The sequence below is a fragment of the Tripterygium wilfordii genome, chromosome 9 (assembly GCF_013401445.1).
Source record: "Tripterygium wilfordii isolate XIE 37 chromosome 9, ASM1340144v1, whole genome shotgun sequence".
Lineage (NCBI taxonomy): Eukaryota > Viridiplantae > Streptophyta > Magnoliopsida > Celastrales > Celastraceae > Tripterygium > Tripterygium wilfordii.
The window spans coordinates 13247736-13266647 of record NC_052240.1 but is presented as its reverse complement, the minus strand read 5'-3'; the positions used below and the strand labels follow the sequence as shown (position 1 = coordinate 13266647).

The following is an 18912-nucleotide window of genomic DNA, read 5'->3' as shown; positions in this document are numbered from 1 at the left end:
GGGGTAAACTGCAATTAACTATAAATGTCGGGCATTAAAACTTAATAGAAATTCAAACGGTTTCCTTCTCCGGTTTGGTTTGAAACTTTCCTAAAAGAATCTAGATCACCGCATCTCAGTTCGCTTCATCAAACGCTAACGGTCCAGTCTCCCACTTTGATTAGTATTTGCCCATACTAGTGTCCTTATTACAGGACAGATCTACGATATTAGCTCCCAAATTTCTGATCTCAGGACTCGAGCAGTCATCTCTGTAGCTCCAATTTTCTCTGTAATTTCTTCATTCCCTTTCAATTCTCTCATGCGATCCCGATTTAGAGAGAGCCATTACTTGTGTTTGTGTTGTTAAATCTCTCTGTGTTTGATTTGGATCAATCAGGTAGTTCACAGCATCAGCAGTGTTGAGTGAATTTTGCAGAAGAGTTTGGAGAGCTAGAGCGTCGATTGCGAGATGGCCGCAGGGGGTTTCTTGAACCGTGCGTTCGAGTCTATGCTCAAAGAATGTTCTGGAAAGAAGTACCCTGATCTTCAAAAGGCTATCCAGACGTATTTAGGTTAGTGGTCTCTCTCTTGCGCATGCGTTGATCTTATTTTCGTTTTGGAGCTTGTGCTTGTTTTTGGTGCTTAGTATTGAACTAGGGGCTTTTAGCTTGTTTAGAGTACACGTTGCCTTTTCTATTCTCACTGACTCACTGTGATAATGCCATAAGAAGAGAATGGTCGGTATGGTTTCCTGTGAATCACGCGAGGAACTAATGTCGTCTTGAAAATTCTTCTAATATGTTAATGTTTTTAAGTCGAGGAGTTTAGTCCATGCTAAATATAATGTCGTCTTGAAAACCCTTCTAATATGTTAATGTTTAAGTCGAGGAGTTTAGTCCATGCTGAATATTTTGAGAAAGAGTGCTTGGAGGACGATTTTACGAGTTAATATAGTCTGGTTTTGAACACAAATTTGATCATTCCCCCTACTAGGTTGTGTAGGGATTTCTCATTAATAACTTGGTTTGTTGGCTACACATGCCAAAAACCTTGTTTGCTTCACAAGGAAGGATGTTCACCTAGTTTGCTTCACTGTATGTCCTTTTTCATGTTTGTTTTTTTGGTATTTTGTTTTCTTAGATAGTGCAAAGGAAGTGAATAAGCATTCTGCATCCAGTAGGTCAAATCAAGCATCGTCATTGGCTGGAGATGCAAGGTCTGTATCTCTTGTTCCCCAATATGAAACTCAATGTAAAAAATTTGTATAGTTGGCCTAAGTATTTATGCTCCTTCCGTTATTTTGTTGGAAACCTTCATTTTTTTTTTATTTTGTTTCTTTCATATCCATGATAGAGCTTTCACCTATATATTGCTTTGCTATCGTGTTAAAGCAGACTTGTGATCTGAAATTGCATCTAAGAGTAGTTTTTTAAATTATTGTAAGCTCCAAACATAGTATTGTCGAATTGCATTACATCAAGGCCTTTGGGGTTATCATCTTGAATCCTTGGTTATTATAATTGGATTGCTTCATAAAATGGTTTCTGTCAGAATTTTATTTGAATGAGACCAGGTGTTGTTAATTGTTAACTTCAAGTTTAGGTCCTAAGTCATTCTTTTTGCCCTTTTCCCCCTAGTTCGCTTGACTCTGAAGGGGAAGCTGCAAAACCTGAAACAGAGTCAGATTTGTCATGCACAGATCAGTATGCTGCTGAAGAGGCACGGCAGGATGGCAAGGCAGTGGGTGTCAGTGGAAGCATTTCAACCGCCTTAGCTAGTGCTGGGTACACCTTAGGGGAAGCTGATGCAGAGCTTGTCCTAAATCCTCTTCGTCTAGCGTTTGTAACCAAAAATATGAAAATTCTGGAAGCCGCTTTGGACTGTCTTCATGTATGCATCTTTTGTTGTTTTTTTAGAGATTTTTTTCCCTTTCTAGAACATCATTTCATATGCAATGACCTCTTTTGAGCCTGATATAGGTTTGACAATCTCGTAATGCCTTTTACATGTCATTGCTTTATATTCCAGTAATCATATACCATGTTGTGAGTTGTGTTCTTGAACTTTCAAATGCTTAGATCTAGTGCATAGTAATTTCTAACTTGATTCTTTGAATTACAAGCGCAGAAACTTATTGCCTATGGTCATTTAGAGGGAGATCCAGGTTTAGATGGCGGTAAAAATGCCCCACTTTTTACTGATATTCTGAACATGGTATGCAATTGTGTTGATAACTCGTCCTCTGAGAGGTATGCATCTATGTAATTGGTAATTCTTCTCCTGCATATTTTTATTGTCATGATTGACTACTGTTGAGGGGCCATGTGCAGTACTATTCTGCAAGTGTTGAAGGTACTTATAGCTGCTGTGTCATCCACAAAGTTGAGAGGTATGCTTTGAGATAAAAGTCTAGTTTTGTATAAGTTATTTATGTTACTAAAATTGATTAATTGTCTCTCTTTATATATCTAGCTATACGCGCAAGTATTGGTGGAAAGGGGACTAGCAGGGAGCTAACTTTTCCTTGAGCTTCAAAGTTTTACCAGTCAAAAATTACACATAAATAGGCAGAGCACAGCTTATTAGCTTTAAAGCATGCGAGATAGTGTCTTAGTGGCATATTCGAGAACCTGCTTACAAATTTGTGTGGCTGAAGAATTCAGATTCTGGGTTTTTGTATAAATAATGTATATATATATGTATGTACGTCACCCAACAACATCCAAAGTGTTCTTTAGAGTTTGAGCTTGTTGCGTTGGAATTGTCGAAAAAGGAGCTTGGGCCCTAGCGGTAGTCTACTCCTTATACGTTTACAAGGGGCAAGGTTCGTTTCACCCCCCTCCCCAAACAAAATAAAATTAAGAATATACCCCCATAACTTATAAAAATGATAAGCACCGGAATTTTCAATTTTGTTGCCAAGTTGAGCGAGAACCAACAGCTGTTAGACTACTTTTAATAGTAAGTCAAAAAGTAGTTGATGAATGGAACCAATGACAATAATCACGTGGCTATTTGAAGATTTACATGCATAATCGACCCCCTTCTTTTTTTTTTTCTTAACCCAATTTTATTTTGTAGCTGCATTTAAAGATTGATGAAACCACTCTGAGATTATGTTCTGAATGCAGTACATGGAGAGCCTTTGCTTGCTGTCATCAGGATTTGCTACAATATTGCTCTTAATGGGTTTGTATTTTGAAGTTATATGAATCCTTACATCAGTCTTGCTTGCAGTAGTTCTCATCACTTGATATTTGGTGTGCAGCAAGAGCCCTATGAATCAAGGTACATCAAAGGCAATGCTTACACAGATGGTTAGCACTGTATTCAGGAGAATGGAAAATGATCCTGTAGGGAATTTACGTTTCTTAGTCTTCCCTTTTTTTTTGAATGGTATTAAATAAGTGGAAAATATTGAATTGTTTCCACCGTGTAAATTGGATGCTAATAATGTTTTGCAGGAAATTCAGGTCAGTAACTTGTCTGCCTCTGGTGGGAGCGTGGAAGGTCCTTCATTGGAAAAATCAAACATGAAAGTTGAAGAGACTTCATCAATTGACCAACATGAGAAAGGAATGACTTTGGGAGATGCGCTCAACCTGGCAAAAGAGGCATCTCTTACATCAGTTGATGACCTCCATAGTCTAGCAGGTGGTGCTGATATCAAGGTGCAGCTTTTTGTCCGTCTTTGTCTTTGTTTCTGTTTCTCTCTGCCTCTCTCAAACTGTTTACATGTATAGTTAAAGGCTTTTGTTCCCATAACCAACTATCTTGCCTTTTTTTTTGGGAATTCTGGTACTTCTCTTTTATTAAACTTTTGGATGTTGGTCATAAGAATATACTTTTTGTTCAGGGTCTAGAGGCTGTTCTTGACAAAGCTGTGCATATTGAGGATGGTAAAAAGATAACACGGTATGCATCTGACATTCTGCGGTGGATGCTATTTCCAATTTTCTTGTTTCTGTAACTACTTAATTACCTTTGATGGGCATTCTTGAAATCATTACTAAATAATTCAAGAGGTATTGACCTTGAGAGCATGAGCATAGGACAACGGGATACTTTATTGGTTTTCCGCACCCTTTGCAAGGTAAAGATTTGGTTCCTTACAATTTTTCTCACCAAGAATTTCAGGAACCGTTTTCATGGTTTCTCAAATATACTTTCTGCAGATGGGAATGAAGGAAGATAATGATGAAGTCACGACCAAGTCACGTATTCTATCTCTTGAGCTTCTGCAGGTTAGCTCCACAAATCTATTACTATTTTTCTTCCACAATCTCCTAGGTAGATTTTCAGAGTAATACAATGATATTTATTCCTAGCAACTTGGGTTTGCTTTAAAATTTTATTTATCATCTCTGTCAGTTTGTAGACTATTTTTTTGGCGTTCACACTTTTGTAAGGAAATACAATGTTAGTCAAATTAATGCGAATATTGTTTAAAAACTGAGATGTTGTTTTATTGGGGAAGTTTGAGATGATAGAAGCAAAGTAACCTTGTGATCTTTTAGAGCATTAGAAAATTGCAGTCGATATCTTTCATTTCAAGAAAAATGATTAATGTCATTAATCATGAGGCGTATTTCTTAAATGTTTGACCAGAAGAAGGCTTTTTAGTTTCTGCTAAATGGTTCTCTTTTATAATAATTATTTTGTTATGTATTGTCAGAAAAACACAATTGTTATGTGGAATTGCAGGGTTTATTAGAAGGGGTTAGCAAGTCATTTACAAAGAACTTCCATTTTATTGATTCGGTAAAGGCGTATCTCTCTTACGCTTTGTTGCGGGCTTCAGTTTCTCAGTCTCCTGTCATTTTCCAGGTATATCAACCAGTTAATTTTCTTCTTTTGTGGCATACAGGACTGTGAATATTATAAATTATAGTTTTAATATTATTTTTTTGCTCCTGGCAGTATGCAACCAGAATCTTCTCAGTGCTTTTATTGCGATTCAGGGAAAGTCTGAAGGTATGTTCTCGACAATATATTTCAGTGATGTATTTCTTACGAGGATGTTGTTTCCGACAATTTCCTTTGGTGTATATGCATAAAAATATTTTCAGGGGGAAATAGGCATCTTCTTTCCCTTGATAGTTTTAAGATCATTGGATAACTTGGAATGTCCTATCAATCAGAAAACAAGTGTTCTGAGGTAAAAATCTTTATAGTTGATTGAATGTTTTATGTACAATGAATGTGTTTTGTGGTTTGGCTGTCTACATTAGCTGTTAATTTGTTATTCTGGTTCTTCCTCATTTTTCTTAATCATCTGATCATGTGTAGTTTTTTCAGGGTGCTGGAGAAAGTTTGTGGGGATCCTCAGATGTTGATTGATATGTATGTCAATTATGACTGTGATCTTGAAGCACCAAATTTGTTTGAGTGCATGGTGAAATCTCATGAACATTCACTTGATTTTTTTACGAATCGGGTTTCGTGAAAATAGTTTTAATACATTCTTCATATTTGTCTTCTGGTATATTATATAGGTCACCACTCTATCTAAAATCACTCAGGGGATACAAACTGCAGATCCTAATTCTGTCTCTGTATCTCAAAGCAATTTGGTCAAAGGTTCATCACTTCAGGTTGGTTTATCTATTACATGTCTGCTTTCTAGAGTACTTCTTAGTTGTACTTTTCTTTTTCTATATGTTCTATGCTGCTATTTGGTGGAACTTCTGGTTGAGCTTTTCTTCCTTTATATTTCCAGTGCCTTGTAAACGTGCTCAAGTCACTCGTTGAGTGGGAGAAGTCATGCAGAGATTTAGAAAAGCAGAGCAAAAGTTCACAGTCTCTTGAAGAGGATGTTTCAACTAGAGAATCTATTGAGGCAAAAATAAGGGATGATGGTCCAAATAATTTTGAGAAGGCAAAGACTCATAAATCTACTGTGGAAGCTGCCATATCGGAGGTGAACTTGTTATCTTCTTTGTTTTATATCTTAATATAGAGTCTGATGTGATTAGTGTGCCACATTATAGATCTTTTTTGATCCATCTTCGTTAATTTCTTGGGCTATATTAGACTAACACTTCTATTGCTGCAGTTCAACAGGCATCCAGTAAAAGGCATTGAGTATCTGATAGCTAATAAGTTGGTTGAAAACAATTTTGCTTCAGTTGCCCAGTTTTTGCGAAACACTCCAAATTTGGACAAGGTGGAATCTTGAAATCTAATATTGCAATGGATTTTTACTTGTATGCATATATTCTTGTCTGACACGCTCTGTTTTACAGGGTATGATTGGTGATTATTTGGGCCAGCATGAGGAGTTTCCACTCTCTGTAATGCATGCTTATGTGGACGCCATGAAATTTTCAGGCATGAAGTTCGATACGGCGATCCGTGAGTTTCTTAAAGGATTTCGACTTCCAGGAGAAGCTCAAAAGATAGATCGCATCATGGAGAAGTTTGCGGAAAGGTAGGGTTTGTCATGGAAGCTGTGTGTGTGTCTGCTATTTCTGCAGGCATGTGTGCTGGTGCTTTCTTGTAATGAAGAAGCATGTCTCTCCTGCAATTCTTTTGTATTCTTACTACCACACATTATGCGTGGGAACCTCATACATCTTACTTGTATTCATTCTCAATTACGTGTTTATACTTATGTTGGGCTTTTGCTTGTTTAAGTTGAGGCACATCCCTTGCCCCTTCTTCTATTTTATCATGATTATATTTTTTCATTCTTTTTCAATTTTCCTGTACACCCGTAGATCTGAGTTATTTCCCCAGCTAACGTTTACACGTGCTGTGAAGTGTTAATTTTATTATGTCACTTATAAGTAATTTAGCCTGTTTTCTCAAGCTCCTCATCAGCGCTGGCCGCTGGCCTAAGTGCGGGGGTTTGAGTGCCTACCCCTGTTGAACAATTTTTTTTTAAAAAAGTAATTTGGCCACTTTTAGTGTTACCTTTACTGTGGTGCTCTTTTGCATTTAAACAAAGAAAAGAAAAGAATAAAGATGCTCTTTAGATCACCACTGTTAAGGTTCAAAAAAATATTGCATAGCCCAGTGGTAAAGGAAGGTAACTACAGGATCAAAAATAAACTCAGAGGTCTTGTTATCCAATCCCACCTGGTGCAACTTGGTCACTGATGATAGCAGTGGTTTGCGTTTGATTGCTACTGTGTGGCTCTGCTGGATGGGCCATCCTAAAATTTTAGAAAACGAGGAGAGACTTGCTGCTCTTACTCTATCAAACTTATGCTTTAAATGGGCAGAATTGAATACTTTCCATGCATGGTTATAGTGTTTTGACTCTAGACCTTTTCCTTTTATCTCCTGTTAGTAACTGAGTTTTTCATATGTTGAATGACAGATATTGCGCAGACAATCCAGGTCTTTTCAAAAATGCAGATACTGCTTATGTTCTTGCATATGCAGTTATATTGCTAAATACCGATGCCCATAACCCAATGGTGTGGCCTAAGACGTCGAAATCAGATTTCATACGCATGCATGCCACCAACGATGATGAAGATTGTGCTCCAACAGAACTCCTAGGAGAAATTTATGATTCTATCATTAAGGAAGAGATAAAAATGAAAGATGAGACAGGTAGTGTAGGGAAAGGCAGCAGGCAGAAGCCATATGGTGAAGAAAGAGGCGGTCTTGTCAGCATTCTCAATCTGGCACTGCCCAAAAGAAACTCATCAACTGATGCTAAATCTGAAAGTGAATCTATTATCAAGAAAACACAAGCGATAATCCGGAATCAGGGATCAAGAAGAGGCGTTTTCTATACGGCACAACAGACAGAAATTGTGAGGCCTATGGTTGAAGCTGTTGGATGGCCTTTGCTTGCTACTTTCTCTGTTACAATGGAGGAAGGTGAAAATAAGCCGAGAGTTGTTCTCTGCATGGAAGGATTCAATGCTGGAATACATATTACATATGTTCTCGGGATGGATACCATGCGCTATGCTTTTCTAACATCTCTAGTGAGGTCTGTGGTGCCTTTCCGGTTTTCCCCTATTATTTAGTCCATAATTTCTCAATGTGGTTGTTCCATCCTTTTCGTGTTTCTATTAATTTAATTGATGTTCTCTCAGGAAATAATTGGGGGAGTATATCTAGTTTTTTCTTTTTATTATTGAGATGAAGATTTTGTGACGCTCATAATTAATCATTTGAGTTTGTACTCCAGATTTACTTTCTTGCATGCCCCGAAGGAGTTGCGTAGTAAGAATGTGGAAGCATTGCGGACTCTACTTGCTCTATGTGACTCTGAAACTGACTCCCTTCAAGACACATGGAATGCAGTTTTGGAATGTGTTTCTCGGCTTGAATTCATCAGGACAACGCCTTCTATCGCTGCAACTGTCATGCATGGATCAAACCAGATCTCCCGAGACGCTGTTATTCAATCCTTAAAAGAGTTGGCTGGGAAGCCTGCTGAAAAAGCTTTTGTCAACAGTGTGAAGTTGCCCAGTGAATCTGTTGTGGAATTTTTTACTGCCCTTTGCGGTGTATCGGCTGAGGAACTGAAACAAACTCCAGCCCGTGTATTCAGCTTGCAAAAGCTTGTAGAGATCAGCTATTACAATATGGCTCGCATACGAATGGTACCCCCTTTATTCACTAAAATCATTGGTTTTGCTCATTCATATCGGAAGCGCCTTTTTGATAAAACTGGTTATTTAATGACTTTCTGTAAACTCGCCTTTGTCCTTCCAATTACTTTCTGATCCTTCTGACATGTTAAAGGATTACAACATAAGCGATGGTCACTGGGGAATTAAGTTGGTGGATTGAAGTTAGAGTTCCCTCTTACTGTTACTGTACGCATTTGCCGGGTCATGCTTTCCATGTCTCAAGATGCCATTTAGCTCTTTATAGTCACATCCTATTTACAGGACTCCTGTTAATGCTAGTCTGGGGAGAGAAACTGTTTGCGCCATCTCTTTCTACTGTTTGAACCCCTGAAACCATGACTACAGTGAGTAACCTTACCACTTTGTGAGAATGAATTAATAACACAAGTGAATGAAGGATGCAGGACATCTTGACTTGCTACAACTAACTTGACATATTTTGAGTTCGACATTGATGGTGACTGAATGCTTGCTTTCCAGAAAGAAGGAAAATGTTAACCGATGCATGTATGTGCGTGTCATGTTTTTCTTGCTGGATGGAAATATTTGGATCTTTGGGAATAGTTGGAGAAGTTAATGTTATGTTCTTGATTCTGGGAACAACTTATTTTGTTAGAAAGAATTCAGAACATTCGAACATTCTATTTAAAGTTTCATATGCTTGATGTACTTGCGGACTACAAATTTTTTTACAAAATCATGCTTTTCTGTAGGTTTACTAGTTTGTCTTGAAATGAATGAGTTTCAGTAGAACAGAAGTTCCCATCCTGAAGGTTGTGCAACTTTAGTTATCCTAGTTGCGTGGATGTGTTGTATTATATGGACTTGTGAGTTGCAAAGGATATCTCAACTCTGCACAAGACACGTGATTACGAATCTTTTGGCAGAGATGAGAATTTATTTTATGTGGCAGGTGTTGGTTTGCTGGTCCTGCCTTTGAAGGTTGAAATTTAGGATGGCTATTTGGGATGGAAGAGAAGTGATTTTTGAAAACCAGAGAATTAGAATTAGACAAGATGGTGATTTTATAGTCATCAAGCACCTTTTGAGGAGCACTGCTGGTTCAAGTGGTGAAGCTCCTCATCATCCTGCCTTTTGGCTGGGGGATCGCATCACTATTGAGCAATCAAAAAGGAAAAAAATCCATCAAGCACCAGTTCCATAACTCCATGTTAGATTTAAATATAGAACCTGAAACCTGATACTAAACTTTAAAGAAACAAATAATGATTATGAAACCACGAATTGATAAGAATTATTAATCGAAATTCCTTTTCATAATGGCAAATGCGTTGATATCTTTTTGCTGGTGGTTGTAATGTAATTAACTTGTGTTCTCTGCTGCTCGGTGTGTGGCTAATAATTTCTTCAGGCCCTGAAATTTGTTGACCGACCAGTGCTGTTGTTACCATTGGGGATAATGTTCTTTATATCAATACATATGTGCTTAATTCTATCATATTTAGATGAATGATTTGCCAGATTCCGTAAGATACTGTATTGTCTGGTCGTTGTATTGAGAATGTTGTACCTTGCTTATTTATTTATTTTATTGCTGCGAAATTTCTGAGATACTTTAGCTATTGTAACATTTTGGTGAACATCTTGAGCTGCTATGTACATTGAGGAACTGTATCTGTCCCCTGCCAGATAAAAATAATTGCTTATGTTTACAAATTTCTATCAATGTCTTCCAGGTGTGGGCTAGAATATGGTCTGTCTTGGCAAATCATTTTATTTCTGCTGGGAGCCATCATGATGAGAAAATTGCTATGTATGCCATAGATTCACTAAGGCAACTTGGTATGAAATATCTTGAGCATGCTGAACTTTCCAACTTCACATTTCAAAATGACATCCTCAAGCCATTTGTTATTCTTATGAGGAATAGTCGAAGTGAATCCATAAGGAGCCTAATTGTTGACTGCATTGTTCAAGTATGCATTTCAAATTTCCCTGAATACTTATCTATTTCTTTGTAGCAGAAATTGATTATCAGTCTATTGCAGATGATAAAATCTAAAGTACGAAGCATAAAATCTGGATGGCGCAGTGTTTTTATGATTTTTACGGCAGCTGCGGATGATGATTTTGAATCCATTGTGGAAAGTGCATTTGAAAATGTTGAGCAGGGTAAGAGCTTACCTTTTTCTCCTTTATTTTTCTGCTTGTCATTTTATATTGGTGTATTTTTGTTTGGTTATATATAGTGTATCTAATCTACAAAAGGTTTGCAGTTATATTGGAACACTTTGATAAAGTAGTTGCGGATTGTTTCATGGATTGTGTCAACTGCCTTATCCGATTTGCTAATAATAAGACTTCTCACCGCATAAGTCTGAAGGCTATTGCTCTTCTTCGTATATGTGAGGATCGCCTAGCAGAGGTTTGCTACACTGTCTTAATATCTTTTTAAAAATGTTGTCTTTGAATTTTGATTATATGCAGAGGATGAGTGTGTTCTATATATATTTTTCCCTCGGTAAATCTGTGAAGCCTCATTCAGAAATGAAATTTGATCTGTTTTAACACGTAAAGGAGTGGCCCAACAGGGCATTACAGGGAGAATTTTATGCTCTTGTTGCTAACTGAATTTTGAAAAATGGAGAACTGCAAGCTTGTGAATTTGAGTCAGAAATTTGAAGCTTTTGGTTAACTTGTGGTTTTTGAACTGAAAAAAAGAAATTTAATTCCACCCTGATGAAAAACGTCAGTAAAGAAACAAAACTAGTACATCAAGGTATTATGGGACATTGCTGACCACTTTCATGTTAAACGGAGAACCACAATTTGGAAGTGTTAGACCATTTGTCCAAAGCTTTTTCTAACTCAGTCTCCAATCCATCAAATGTTTTCTTATTTTTTCCTCATCAAATTTTCCAGCATGTAGGCAAGGGAACCATGGAGATAAGTTTCTTTTTTCCTTACACTTCCAAGGGAAATCCTTGTTACCGCGACCATCATTCAGGTGAACAATTGTGTATAGAAGCTCTTCTCTCAGAAGACACCATTCTTGGATTCTTTCCACACGCAGTCCCAAATGAAATATTCCTTGTTTATTATTTTAGATGACCACCTGTCCTTTCTTTGCCTTTAACAATGTATTTGATCAAAGCTGTTGTACTCCTTAGATGCCATTTCCTCATTATTATTTTTTTTATTCTTCTTTAGCTTCAGGAACATCAAAGATGTGAAATTGTCATCTTAAAGGTGTTTCTTCTCTGAAATTTCTAAGGATTTTTGATACAAACATATAGGAATGAACCTCTGATGCCTTGTATGATTGTATCCTACAAATCATAGAATTCATATTTAACGAGAGAGGAAGGAGAACATGCTGCCATTTGTGGTTGGCACAATGATGTTTTATAGGAATTCACAACTTCTTCGGTTTGTTTTCATATGGTTTTTTAGAATTTTCTGTCGTCTTTAACTGATTTTCTGATTTTTGGCATAAAGCTCTTGCTTAAAAGTTTGTCATGTTTGTACTTTAGGGTCTTATTCCCGGTGGTGCTTTGAAGCCTATTGATACTACTGTAGATGAAACTTTTGATGTGACTGAGTACTATTGGTTCCCTATGCTGGCTGGCTTGTCTGATCTGACATCAGATCCAAGACCTGAGGTCAGAAGTTGTGCCCTAGAAGTGTTGTTTGATTTGCTGAATGAAAGAGGTCACAAGTTCTCCTCGTCATTTTGGGAGAGTATTTTCCACCGGGTACTGTTTCCCATTTTTGATCAAGTGAGACATGCTGGGAAGGAAAGCTTGGTTTCTTCGGGAGATGAATGGTTTCGTGAAACCAGTATTCACTCACTTCAGTTGCTGTGCGATCTTTTTAACACATTCTACAAGGTAATTTTGACATTGTTTTAAAAGTAATTTAGTCCTCAACTTATTTCTATTATTGTTGTTCATGTTGCTAAAGCTGTAGTAGTTGTTACAGTTATTATACTCGAGTCTTGATGAGTACGTTTCTTCTACTGAAAATAGTTCATTCAGAGGATGATAACTTGGACGGGCTTTGTTGAGTCTTCTTCCTTGTATATTTGAAGATGTTAATAGAACACAGTTTTTCATCTTTCAGAATATGATTTAAAATTATGCAGAAAGTCATATGGTTAGTTATTCGTGAATACATGCAAATGTTTCCGGGTTCTTCCTCGCAGGAAGTATGCTTTATGCTGCCACCACTATTGAGTTTGCTGTTGGACTGCGCAAAAAAGACAGATCAAACTGTGGTTTCAATATCTCTGGGTGCATTGGTGCATCTCATTGAAGTTGGAGGGCACCAATTCAGTGAGAGTGACTGGGAGATGCTGTTGAAAAGCATAAGGTGCTCTGTCATGCATATTTAATTGATTTGAACTTCATAAGTATTTTGGCCTAATCTCACCAATTTTGACCAATAGGGATGCTTCATACACAACCCAACCGCTTGAGCTGCTCAATGCATTGGGTTTTGAGAACCCAATGCCTTCTGTTAAGTCAGATGCTGATGGGGAAGTAAATAACCATCGATTGGAAGTTGGTGACAATGGATACATAACTCCGCGAGCATCCCCACGTGCTGTAGTAGTGCAGACTGATTTGAATGGGTCAGAAGGTTAGGTTGTTAAACTTGTACTGGCCCAAGAGGAATCGACATGTCTTGCATGAGAGCATATTTTGATTGAAGATAAATTAGGAACATAATTGAGGCAATCAAGTAGAAAGTTGTGTAAATTCAAAGAGTTATGACAATGCTAGATGATTAGATGAATATTACACGTGAAATCAATTCAAAGTAGAATTTAAATAAATTCTATGACTATTCTTGGAGCAATTACAATAGACTGTTCGAATAAGGGAATTGCTTATTGAGTTTTGAACTTTCTAGCAGTTGAACTACTTAGGGAATGGGTTCCTTAAAGTCCATTCTTCCCCCACTATTTGGGGTGGAAAAGCTGATTTTGTCACCAATCCATTCCCCCACTTCATAGATTAGGATGTCATGGCAAACCTTATTAACGGAAGTGTTTTTTGTTTAGGTATGCCATCGCCATCAAAAACTGCTTCTGATTCCGTGGGCCTTCAAAAGACTCAATCTATTAGTCAGAAATTTATGGCAAACATGATGGACAACATATTTCTTCGACGTGCCTCTAAACCTGATAATCATATTTCAGATACTTCGGTATCCTCTTCTCCTGCTAAGGTACTATTCTATCACTTGTATACATCTAAAGACTATATGAGGTGCTTTTCTTTACCAATCTGGTAGCAACAACTCATGTATATCTTTCCCAATTATGCACTTTCAAATTTGCATTGATTACCTTATTTAACCTTTTTTTTTTTGAGTAAGTTCTGTACGACTGATTGTAGTACTAGAATTATTTGTGCATCTTGTCCGTATAGTAAATTCATAGCTCTTTTTATACTGTGGAATGCTCTCAACGAAACTAAGTGATGGAGACATTTCTAAGTCTCCTGGATTGGAAAGGCATAGATCCTGAATATCCGAGAGCGATAGCTTTTTATTTTTCATAAATTTACTGTCTTCTTTAGTTCAATTCTTTCTTTTCTGAACTTTGATATCTGCTTTCTATGATGTTAGGGCGTTTCTGTACTTTGGTACGCCTGCTTTTTAATGTTACTTTGATGGAGCAAATTCTTTGGGGCCAAGTAATTTGAGGTCATTTTTTCTGGAAGCCTATTTGAACCTTGTGTTTTAGTTTGAAATATTTTTCAGATTTTATTGTATTTGGGTAAAGTTCTAAAAAAATTTTTGGTATTTGGCTTTGATTTTTCTTTTAATTGCTTCATTGATATTAGGGATAAGTATTGACATGGTCCCTGAATTTTCGTGAATGGATCAATTTAGCCCCTGAACTTCATTTAGGATCAATTTAGCCCATGAACTTTCAAAATTGTATTCCGTTACAATTTTCGTCTATTTAGCTGATGTGGCAGCAAGTATGAAAACCACGTGTCATATAAGTAACTGAAAACATCTGCCACATCAGCAAAAATTGACGAAAAATGGGCTCAGGGGCTAACGGACTACATTATTGGAAGTTGAGGGGCTAAATTGACCCTAAATAAAGTTCAGGGGCCAAAATGATCCTTTCATTAAAGTACAAGGGCCATTTGAAAAGTTCTCCCTGAATATTAATCTGTGCTTTTTTCAATTGTAGTATGAAGTGATTTCAACAGCTTGTTGGGTTCCCAAAAGTTTCCTAAATAGTTCCATTAATGGTCAAGCAAATGACAATCCAACAAAACTTATGTGATGATTATGTCTCTTTGGCTTTTGTGATAATTTTGACCTTTATGCCTGGATTTCATACTTTTGTTCAATCTAATCCCCCTCAGGTTTCTGATGCTGCGGAGAATGATGTGAAAGAAGAAGAGGAAAGTCCACTAATGGGAACTGTTAGGGGCAAATGCATCACTCAATTATTACTTCTTGTTGCCATTGATAGTATTCAGGTGTCTTTTGACTCACGGTTTGATACATCTATATTTGTTCGCTTAAATTTGTGAATCTTTTGACTCAAAGTTCCGAGCCGTCTTCAGTAAAGTAGTTCTTATTTTTGCTTAAAAAGCAGCCTCTTTAACCAAAAGCACAACCAATCTGCGATAGTTCACTAGTTCTTCGGATTCTGTTGCTTACCTTGGCACCTCTTGTCAATACCATTGGGGTAACAATACCTGTTTCTAGTGTTTCTAAATTTATTCATTTGGTGGCGGGAGAACATGATGTGGGTAATGTCATAATCAAATCTCATTTCAACCTTGCTGCATAAGAAGGCATGCAATGAGAACGGCTGTGGAGATGGAGAGGGACCATATTTAAAGACATCATTTGTGTTTTCATTTAGTAATTTTCTAGAAGAGGGGGGAGTTGGTGTTTATTCATGGCATCAGTTATGTTTTCTACTAAAAGTCATTCGTCACTTTGCAGAGGAAGTACTGGAGCAAGTTGAAAGCACCACAAAAGATGGCTGTAATGGACATTTTGTTATCTTTGTTAGAGTTTACCACATCATATAATTCATTTTCCAACCTCAGAGTTCGTATGAACCACATTCCTGTTGACAGGTGCACACCATTCATTTGTAGATTTTTGAAACTCGAAATAGAAGGACGTTGTTCATGATTGATTTATCTTGGACAGGCCTCCCCTTAATCTCCTTCGCCAGGAATTAGTAGGAACTGGCATATATATGGATGTCTTACAGAAAACAACTTTAGGAATTTCTGCCAGCAATGAGCAAAATGTGGAGTCCAATGGCTCTCAGGATGTCAAAACGGATTCAAGCACATCGGAAGATCCCCATGTGGAAGAGAAATTTCAAAGAACAGCAGAGGAGAAATTGGTATCTTTCTGTGAGCAGGTGCTCAGGGATGCATCTGATCTCCAGTCCAGTGTAGGGGAGACTACTAATATGGAAATTCATCGAGTTCTGGAGCTACGTTCTCCAATCATTGTTAAGGTATAAAATGTGTTTGATTTAAATTGGTTTGGTACCTAATGAAAACTATGGACACAATGCATTTTATTTAAATTGGTTGAAAAGTTTGGTGTCGAGTATAATCTACTGAAGTCTTTAGGGTGTTTTAATATTTTTATTATGTGGAAATTCGTGCACTTTTGCTTATCTATATGAATGATATGTCACTGCATTTATTGTCTTCAAAGAAAATCTTTTTCTTTGCTTCTCTTGTTAAAGTGTTTTTTTTTGGTTATTCGCACTTTTTTTTTATGAAAAATGTGTTGCTTGAATACTTTTGATTACGCATGTCATCATCACTTATCATAAAGGAATGAAAAAGTGAATTTTTAAGCATCTATTCTTTATATGTACCACCTGTGAGAGTTGCATTGCTGCTAATTTTTACAGTAGGATGGCCTTTGAAATGATGTACTGTTGGAATGATATTCTTCTTCTCCTCTTTCCATGGGAGCACGCAACATCTTATGCAGCTTAGTGAACTGATCTTTTAGTTTTTGATTCATAATAAGTATATTTACTTTGCAAAATACACTAGGCGCTGTTATTTGTTGTTTTCTTTTTGGTGTGGGTTTGGTTTGGGGGGAGGGTGGGGCTACAATTGCTGCACTTTCTGAAGACTACTTGTATTTATTACTCTATTGGATTGATCGCACTTGTAATCCACTTGTTTCTTTAGGTGAAATTTTAATCTGATTTCTCCTCATATGTACTTCCTTAAGTGAATTTGTCAATACTGAGTATCTAGAACATTTTTCTTTCTTTAAGGTGCTTAAAGGCATGTGCTTTATGAACCATCAGATTTTCAGAAGACACCTGATGGATTTCTATCCCTTGCTTACAAAGCTTGTTTGCTATGACCAGGTAATTTCCTACAATAGGTGGTCTAAGTAAAAAATTTCTTCCCATAGTAAATCTTAAAATCTAATGCTGACTTGTATACGTAGCCAAATGTGTTTGTGTTGACCATTAAATATTCAACGGCGCTTCATAACCTTGTTTCTGGTTGCTGCTAGTGACATCTATGCTGCCACTGTCAGCACCATGGATGTTTAAGACCCCCCCCCCCCTCCCCCTAAACTCTGTATCTATCTATCTACACATTTGACATTGTTCAACGCTGTTTCTTTATTGGAATTTCCCTGGATCATAACTTGCCTTGAGATATGGCTTCAAATATGGCCATCCTTAAGATGGTTGGATCTACTAAATTAGGTTGGGGGCTAGGTTTGTAATATTTTGCTATCTACCGTATTTTGAAAATTTGAATGATATTGTCTGGAGTATGTATAGTAGGCTATCCTAAATACTAGAAAGTAGAAACCAAGTTACCAAACAGCAGGCACAATGGTAGTCAGATGTCGCGGCGTCGTGCAGTACCTACTTAATTTCAGAGCATTCAGGCCTTTCAAAGTGTGCACACACACTGCTATTCTGTTATTAAGGCCCAAAGGAAACTTTCCTGCTGCAGTTCCTGCTGCTCTATTTTCTTTTATACGCATCAACTTCAACATATTAATTTTTTTCTTTCATTTTTTTTCCTTCCAAAATCTGTAGTTGCCAGTTAAGGCCAGCATCATAGATAGTAAAGGGCTAAAGGCAGTTATTTACTGGAAAACTGACAATCTCTTAATTTGTTTCAGATGGATGTTCGAGGAGCACTTGGTGATCTGTTTAGGGTGCAATTGACGGCTCTCTTACCTTAATAATTTTCAAGCTTACTTGGCCAATTTTCTCCTAAAGAAATAATTTTCAACCTCGCTATCCAGGCTAGTTCTTGTATATTATTCAGCTTTTTTTTTTATATTGGGTGCTTTTTTTGCATCCAATATTGTATCAGTGGCATTTATTAGCTTCTCTTCAACCTTAGAAGGCACTGAGTTAGATGTTCATGATTTGGTGGTTGACAGGATAGATAGGAAATGAGAGGAATAAACAACATATGCAATTGACATTTCATTCTTGCCATGCTTCATTTTGTTTTCACATGTAAAATGATAGAAAGTAGTGTAAAGTGGTTTTGTAATCATGTCTGGCTGGAACCCATTGGACTTGCATTGCTCCACTCCTTTTTTCAGCTAAAGTTTTGAAAGTAAAATGACAGTTGTTTTTGCCACATATACAGGACGTGATACCTTTATTGTGTGTTGTGCCCACCTCAATAGGTGCTAAAACATTTGTCTAGACTGTTGACAATGATAAAAAATTTATGCTGATAACTTTGAGCAACTGCAGTAGTGATTTTTTGTTGGGGTCAACAAAAATCTATATTGGATCGCATTTTTATTACTTAAAAAGTCAAGTCAAAAACTTCTCTCAATACAATCACATCAACAAAACACATCTCTCAATATAATCACATCAGTAAAACACAAATTCTTATACATTTTTCTTTCGCACCCAACATGTTGGGTAATAAATTCTTATGATTTTCATGTTGTCCATAATAAAATTACATCAAGACATAATATTTCAGTATAGTCACATCAATAAAACACATCTTTCAATACAATACATGAACAAAACACAAGACCCCATACATATTTATTGACCCAGATAAAATAGTACCATTGCAAATACTCTAACCATAAATCAAGCCCTTGGACTTGGAGGGGAGATAATGATTGACAACCGTTAAAAGGCATAAATCAAGCCCTTGGACTTGGAGGGGAGATAATGATTGACAACCGTTAAAAGGGTAGAGGATATGTCCATAGGGATGCCAAAAAGGGAAAGAGTCATCCAGGATTAAAACTGGTTCGTTGTGACCGTTGGGTTGGGCTTCCCGGTGAAAAAAAAAAGGGTTCCATTGAAAATGATCACATCAACAACTAA

General features: G+C 37.0%; 1 protein-coding gene across 4 annotated transcripts; it reads left to right on the top strand.

The window, feature by feature from the left end:
• The first annotated feature begins 65 nt into the window (after positions 1-65).
• LOC120005376 (brefeldin A-inhibited guanine nucleotide-exchange protein 5-like) lies at positions 66-18195 on the top strand. Of its 4 annotated transcripts, none has more exons than XM_038854979.1 (34): positions 66-271; positions 380-554; positions 1123-1198; positions 1620-1872; positions 2110-2231; positions 2313-2371; positions 3114-3171; positions 3251-3335; positions 3447-3653; positions 3839-3897; positions 4006-4075; positions 4158-4226; positions 4687-4809; positions 4903-4956; positions 5052-5140; positions 5272-5377; positions 5478-5576; positions 5702-5902; positions 6038-6148; positions 6228-6412; positions 7307-7933; positions 8135-8552; positions 10280-10519; positions 10592-10715; positions 10820-10968; positions 12077-12433; positions 12748-12914; positions 12991-13184; positions 13609-13775; positions 14936-15052; positions 15528-15664; positions 15741-16059; positions 16879-16941; positions 17721-18195. In XM_038854979.1, exons 2-34 carry the CDS (start codon positions 452-454, stop codon positions 17781-17783), a joined length of 5271 nt encoding a protein of 1756 aa, XP_038710907.1. In that variant the 5' UTR covers positions 66-271; positions 380-451; the 3' UTR covers positions 17784-18195. The 4 variants fall into 4 exon arrangements, with proteins under 4 accessions (XP_038710907.1, XP_038710905.1, XP_038710906.1 ...); XM_038854977.1 differs by having other exon boundaries at positions 16846-16941; XM_038854978.1 differs by having other exon boundaries at positions 67-271; positions 5281-5377; positions 16846-16941.
• The last annotated feature ends 717 nt before the right edge of the window (positions 18196-18912 follow it).

What these genes read in the sequence shown, in the direction of transcription:
- LOC120005376 (XM_038854977.1), top strand. Translation starts at nt 452, where the DNA reads ATGGCCGCAGGGGGTTTCTTGAACCGTGCGTTCGAGTCTATGCTCAAA. An exon ending in TATCCTCTTCTCCTGCTAAG is followed by an intron (nt 13,776 to 14,935) that starts GTACTATTCTAT and finishes AATCCCCCTCAG; the next exon opens with GTTTCTGATGCTGCGGAGAA. An exon ending in AACCACATTCCTGTTGACAG is followed by an intron (nt 15,665 to 15,740) that starts GTGCACACCATT and finishes TATCTTGGACAG; the next exon opens with GCCTCCCCTTAATCTCCTTC.